The sequence below is a fragment of the Ornithodoros turicata genome, chromosome 1, assembly GCF_037126465.1.
Source record: "Ornithodoros turicata isolate Travis chromosome 1, ASM3712646v1, whole genome shotgun sequence".
NCBI lineage: Eukaryota > Metazoa > Arthropoda > Arachnida > Ixodida > Argasidae > Ornithodoros > Ornithodoros turicata.
The window spans coordinates 174,549,662-174,556,876 of record NC_088201.1 but is presented as its reverse complement, the minus strand read 5'-3'; the positions used below and the strand labels follow the sequence as shown (position 1 = coordinate 174,556,876).

Genomic DNA, 7,215 nt, shown 5'->3' with positions numbered 1-7,215 from the left:
CTGGACAACAGGAATATTTCGTTTTCTGGTCTTCTGGTGGTTGCTGTTGAAATGGAGATACTGCCGTTTGTTGGTGGCTTCTTTTATAGATCCCTAGCGGTTTACCAGACTTAAAGGAGCTCTGACAAGTGATTTTGAAGCATTTTTTGCGATTGAGATCGATGGAAGGCATCCAAGAGGAGCTTCTCCACCAATTTGTGTGCTTTCAAGCAGAGTAGTTTTTCTAAAATCGAGTTTCCAAAATCCTGCGTCAAACCCGTTCAGCACGCCAAGCGTCAAACCGAGGAAGCGCCCGCGCATAAATTAAAACTTATGCAAGTGACGTGTGCCGTGACGTCGAGCCGTACCCAGTCGCACCTTGGGATTGCGTAGGTGTGGTTGTGACATCAGCACGAACTTGTAACCCATTATTTGTATAAAATGATCCTTGTACGTGCATTTCTAAATGTTAAAATGTGCAGGAATAAAAAGTATACCCAGTATCTCACATCTTTGTCGTTCGTTGTAATTACTTCGACCCGCGCTAATCCGATTAGCGCAAGACGGAGAAGATTATCGCAGACGCTACTTTCGGAAAGCGCGGTGCTTTGTTTTGGAGTTTGTGTCTGCAGTTTCTTGCGTTTCTCATACGTGATCGTTAGTGATCATACGTGATACGATAAGTGATCGTGCTGTGTACGCTCACTGTTCGCCGAATATGCGTGGTTACGGATGTCTGGTTGAAGGGTGTCCGAATGCGGCGTACTCATCGGATATTCGGTTTCATGGTTTACCAAGTGACGACCAGCAGCGGCAGCAATGGCATGAGACAGTCCCGTCAACACTCTGGCAAAGTAGAAAGCTGGGGAACATTCGATTCTGCGAACGGCATTTCACACCTTCCGACTACGTGAGACCCCTCTGTGTCACGACGACTCGGACTGCAGCTACAGATGTGCCGCCAGGAGAAGACGGCAGTTCCTTCTTTGAATTTAGCTGCAGCTGCAGAGGTTAGTGTTTTGCCTGATGCTGTTGTGTCTCATCAGCACATTATGGACATTTCGCGAACTATTGTTCGTCAGTCTCCTTCACTTCAAACAGCTAATCATCGGACGTAGAGCAGATCATATGAAAATAATCATAAGGTATAGTTTTCCGTGTTATAAACACGCAATTTATAGACGATGGAGGTTTCGGTTTTTAGGCTAATACAGATGAACACTTCCAAGTAGGTCATGTTGTTCTTCTAACTCTACTTTAGGTGGAACATCAAACTTGTTATGTTTTCCATTGGGTGAACAACATGGAAAATGTAGCACATAAGTTCTTATTTGTCAGATGAAGAATTAGGTAACGACTCTTGCCGTCTTTTTTGTTCATGGTTCTCAATAATCAGGCTGATCGTCTCATGGAAGTCGAAGACTCCCAAGTTGACTAGCTGGAAGTGGTCACATCTCGTGAGTCTCAGGTACGCATAAAATACACTGAAGTGATGTGACAAAACAAGCAATGCTTGTAATAAAGTGTGTGCTATGTATGTCTAGATTACTACCACTAGCCAAGCTGCCTCATTAGTGGAACTTTCCCACCTGGACCTTCCTGTTGGACATGAGGTATGCAGCACATATCCTTTCACATTGTGCACTTGAATACGTAACATTTGTGATGATGGAACGTTTGCCTTCTGCCCACAGGAAACTGCAGTCGACGCAAGTCCTTCTGACATCGAGATGGACCACTACGACCTGGCAATCCCACTTGAGCATGAGGTCTATGACAATTTTCGAAACTTTACGTTTGTGATACATGTGGCTGGCATATGTCTGCACGTGGCCCAATATTGCTGGAGTATCTCCCCCTCTCGAGGGAGAATAATAAATTATGGAAGGATAAGTGCTATGACAGTAAGCGGGAGGGTGGGAACTGAAGTCGAGGGGAAATGACAGGCAGAGCAAGGAAGATGGCTGAAACAATGAGAGGGGTACTCCACACATAAAAAAAATTCTTCCATTTGAGAGTCAGACCAGTTTCACGTGGATACCCCTTTGGTTATCATATCATATGTGTTCTTCTTCATTCCATTACAGGAAGTGGTATCTGCCAGCCATGACCTCCCATGCTACTCAGGAGCTGCATCTGTAACTAAGGTAAACGAGCTGCAGCAACATACTCTTTTTCTTCATTGAGCACCAATTTCAACCTCCAAACAGCACTGGACAACGGCAGCACTAGAGGTCCCGACTGATCCCTCTGCACGTATACTTGGGGGAACTGAGGTAATAACACTGAGTGTGATCACAGGCAAAATATGTGACAAACAATTGCTTTCTTTTGTTATCCTCTTGTGCTTCACTGTACCATTTTACAAATCACAGCTGACATAAATGGAATAAGCATAAGTATACCACAACTTTATTTTCATTTCGTTTTTACTTCACTGTGTTGACCCACAATTTTAGCAGTTGTTTATCACATGCACAGTTAGTCTGGAGTGCTTTTCAATGTATACACACTAGACACAAAATTTTGCAACATTTCTAGGACCAAAAGTGCCTTGGATCATGTGGTGCTTGTTGTACAAGACTCAAGGGAAAAAACAGTAGTTACAGAGACACAAGCATCGGACTTCAGATCTGTTGGCTTGGTCAGCACCTGTGAGTGCAAAACCTATTTACTATTTATCCAACAAAGAACAATGACAATCACCACTGTAAGCTTCACTGTACGATCTTTTGTGCAGCCACCCAATGCAACATGGAGCTGGAGTGGTTGGTAGCTCTGAGGTCGACCGCTGTGCAAACGGATGACGCCACTCCTGCCATGGCAGTCCCTCTGACATCATCACCAGTGCGTCCACTTCCACAAGGGCTCCCACCATGCCCAGTGTCTCCGATCCTGTATTCTTCACCAGCTGAGGCAGGTGGCAGTGAAGATGAGGTCGATGAAGGAGACCGGACGTATTACCCTTCAATGAGTGGGAGCACCTTAGAGTACGTTGTGAGCAGCAGATTATGCTGTCCCTATCTGACGTTTAATTCTTGCATAACGGTGATTGTCACTATCCATTTCCTGCAATGTTATGACCATGCTATTTCCTGTGTGACGGATGTGCAATGTTATCTCATTGCGGGGAGACACAAAGATTAATCGGTCACTCAAAATTTTACCAAGGTCTCTTAGGAGCTCAAAAACTGGAAAAATTAATCTCCTGAAGCCCTAATAGCGTACTGATCAAAGTAATTGGTGAAAAGTGATGTAGGTACTCAGTATGTACAAGCCTGGCACGTAATAATTTTGCACACTCATTACGTTTCATTGAAGCATTTTTGTGAAATCTGCATCATATAATGGCGCAATAGTGGTGGCAAAGATGACAAGCTACACTGTTGTTGTTACACGCGAGAAGGCAGCTGTACTTTGTAATCACTTATACTTGGTTTTGCATAAAATTCTTGTGGATATTTGGACATGCAGTCTGATGCACCTGTGTTCATTTTGTGCATTTCCTGTAATGTGCTATTACAATACACACAGTGCAGTGTTGGCCATGGAGTTAGGTGTTATGTTACACGAAGCTTGTGGCACAAAACATATTTGGCCCTTTTTTCTCACCATCATAAAATGAAAAAGTACGTTCTTAGTTGCCTTGCTTTCTTGTTGTTCTTGTTACCTGCCTCAACAAATAGGTGATGAACCAGTTGAGAGGTTTTGCATGTTTGGATGTATTAAGTCTGCTTTATGTCTCATTTTTAATATTAGTCAGGCATACACGTGGGCAAAGATAGATAATGAGGAAACAAGCTGGTGTAATCGCCAAGCAGTACACCACAATTTACCTTGTATGTCAATCCACATCTTGCGTGAATCAGTATGACATGGAGCTGTGGGCATAGAAGTGCTTCTTCAGGCTGCAGAAGGCCTACTTAATAACGAGCAAGTCCTTGATGCTCTGCATGACTGTTCTAACGTCAAATACTGCATCACTGCACCCAGTGACACCTACGCACAGTTGCACTCTGCATTTCATTCAAATGATCCTTTTATTTTTGTCACTGTTGTTCATAACCACAGTCTGGCAAAGCACTGCAATCAGCCGCACCTCTAATCAGTTGCGTGCCCATGCAGATGGAAAACGCACCAACAACGTGGGTTGAAGCAGTCGGTTGTTGTAGAGTATTCATGTTGTACTTTTATGATGCTCACTGTCTCGCCAGAGATGGAGTAGATTGGGGGGCACACGTCCTGGCCACACATCCGACAGTAGTGTTGAGGATATGAATCTACACATATGACTGAAGTCCTAACTTGAAACCATGATTGCGGCTTCCGAGTTCATTTAGCAAATGAAAGCTCTCAACGTGGTCTCGCTCACTACTGCTCTCCTTCCATCGGGTTCCATCAATTTGTTAATAATATTTTGTGGCTTTACATCGCATGACAACCATGATCATGAGATTGACGACAGTGGTCAACCAGTGGATCATTTTACCCTTGTGCCAGTTTTTAACATGCGAACAGACCTTCGCAGACGGCGTTCTGTAAAACTATAATAATTTGGGTTTCACGCCATGGGACAACTATGACTATCAGTGACGCCATAGCACGTCTCTGAATTAATTTTGCCCACCTGAGGTTTCCTTTACAGCGTGTCTGTGTATGCACACAGGAAACATCATTTAGCATCCCTCCTGGACACGTCATGTGTAAAGAACCCCTACCAACTACCGAATTGCTAGCCTCCTCGACAAGGTTCAAACCTCGGGCGGGATGGCATTCGGTTATCAACATTCCGCGCCTAAGCCATCCGTACCCTGCAGGTAGCTAAAATAATAATAATTCGGGGTTTACGTTGCGAGACAACTCTGATCATGAGCGACGCCACAGTGGTCAGTCTGTGGATTAATTTTGCCCACCTCAGGGTTCTTTAACGCGCGTGAAATCTCACACGGGACGGCGTGCGTAAGCAATCCGTACATGCCACCGAATTGCTAGTAGCTAAAATAATTGTCATTACGATTTTAAATCCAGCCCCGATTTCATTTTGCTCCACCTTCATTCCTGTTGAGATTTGAGTCCAATTTGTTCCAGTCCGATCCTCAACACTGTTTTATGAGCACACTGCAAACGGTTCTTGCCATGACTGCAGCACACTTGTAGGAGTCCATCATCCAGTGTCATCACTTGGTGGTTTCGCTCCAGTTTTAGTGCCTGGTTGGGAGCATACTGTCAGAAATTAGTGGCGTGACACCGGCTAATTTTTTGTGCAGTGCAGCACTTACTGTAAAACCCTTTACTTCCGCGCGCCTTCAATTTTCGCTAATTTGGCAAATTGAAGAACTTCGCGAAAATTTTATTGTACACGTGATACACAGTGAAAAATACGAGATTCGCGAAATTCAGCGGTCGCGAAACTACCCCAATGGCCCATTCGAGAACAATCAGGGGCGCGAAATTTAAGCGTTTTACAGTAGGTCACGTTACAAACATCAACAATGCCTTTGATAGCTGCTATTACTGCTCTGTACCCAGCAGGGTACACTGGTTAGACAAGAAACCATACCGACATACACACCTTGCTTAGTACCTTGCGTATCTGAAGCCTGTGCTTGGCTCTGATGGAAAGGCTTCGCGAATGGTGTTCACAGCACAAGCTGGAATCACCATGCGCTTGTTTTTTCCAAGCTTGTGCCACACCCACCTCGCGAACTGACGGTATGCAGTGTATCGGTATCTCCTGCGACAATACACAGCAATATAAAAGATATGTAATGTCACTTTCGTATTGGACTCATCATAACCAGAAACAAACGTGGTCGTAATGTTGAAATCATGCTTACTTGTGAATATGTGCGCTCATCGGTTCCCGCCTGCCCGGAAGTTCAAAGTGCGCCACCTTAAGCACGGTTTTGTTGAGGCTGAACAATTTGAAATCTTCGTGCTCCGTAATACACGAGAAGCTCAGTGGCTCAGGGGTGCCCTGGAGCTCCTTACAGCAGAGGCACTCTTCTTCAGTGGGCATGGCGACCCATGACCCACAACGGCACCTGTAACCGAGAGGCGCTTAGAGAACCGTCGCGGTACGAATCATCCGTTTCTTGCGCTATATGATAATGAATCGCCAGCCATTATTTACCAATCTGTGGAATTCTGGCGGCTGCTGCTCCCGCACGCTGCCGCGTCAACATGCTCGTCCCGTTGAGCTCGCGGAGCCGGCGACGTTTCGAAGGCGAGGCTCCCAAATTCCGCCGCCCGTAACAATATTTGCCTTTCCTTCGACGATAGGTTGTCGAGAAGATCGCTCCCTTCGGCAGCCATTTTGTCAGAGTAACAAACACAACAAACACGAATGGGTGCGAGAGTAATTTTTCCTGCGTTCGGTTCGATGCGTTCGGTTCGGTTCGGTGACGAGAGTGCAGTCAAGTACGTCTCGACGTCACACCATGGAAGCCTGCACGGAAGAACACTTGCAGCAGGCTAGAGATCTGCCGAGTTGAGGGGGCCGGAACCAATTTTCAGGGCCATGGTTTTAATGGTTTTCTTCGCCGTTGACTTATGGCACCCCGCGTGGTTCATGGGGACTGTATGTACTTCAATAATTACAAAAGACCCAAGGTAAGGCGGGTGACTCGTCAGGGACCTTTTAACGGAAACAGCGACGTCTAAGAAGGTGGTTGATGTAGGTATTAGGTTAATTGCAGGTAAACGTAATTAAATTTTGTAGAGAGTTGAGATGATCTAAAAAAGAAAATAATTAAGTACCGTTGGCAGGTCAGATGACAAAAATATCATCAATGTACCTGAGGAATGCTAGTGGTTTTACTTGGAATGAGTCTAAAGATATCCTTTCGAATTGTCCCATAAATAGATTTGCGCAGTTCGGGGATACGCGGGAACCCGTCGCTGCACATTGGATTTGTACATAGTGTTGACGGTTAAAAACAAAGTTATTATACCAACTCAATACCAACTCAAGTGAGATGATAGCTGATGTGCCGAGAGTATCAGACGGGAACGAGGAGAGAAGTTCTACAGCGCTGAGGCTTTCATCATCAGGCGTTCTTATGATAAGCACAACGTGTGTGGGTCATCCCTCAGTGTATAACATGCAATATTTTGTGACTCAATTGGGTGCTACGTTGCTATGACTTATTTTGCATTGCATTCTGGATTGCGTTATTGCCCAGGTCTCGATAAAGTAGGAGCTTAATAAAAATGTAGCACATTAAGATAATTCCC

At 45.0% G+C, this 7,215-nt stretch overlaps 1 protein-coding gene across 1 annotated transcript; it reads right to left on the bottom strand.

Moving 5' to 3' along the window:
* Window positions 1-5,556: 5,556 nt before the first annotated feature.
* LOC135390556 (uncharacterized) lies at window positions 5,557-6,294 on the bottom strand. The gene is made up of 3 exons (XM_064620278.1): window positions 6,113-6,294; window positions 5,817-6,023; window positions 5,557-5,713 (listed from the first exon to the last, which is right to left on the bottom strand). The coding sequence occupies exons 1-3, from the start codon at window positions 6,292-6,294 to the stop codon at window positions 5,557-5,559; spliced, it is 546 nt and encodes a 181-aa protein (XP_064476348.1).
* Window positions 6,295-7,215: the final 921 nt, after the last annotated feature.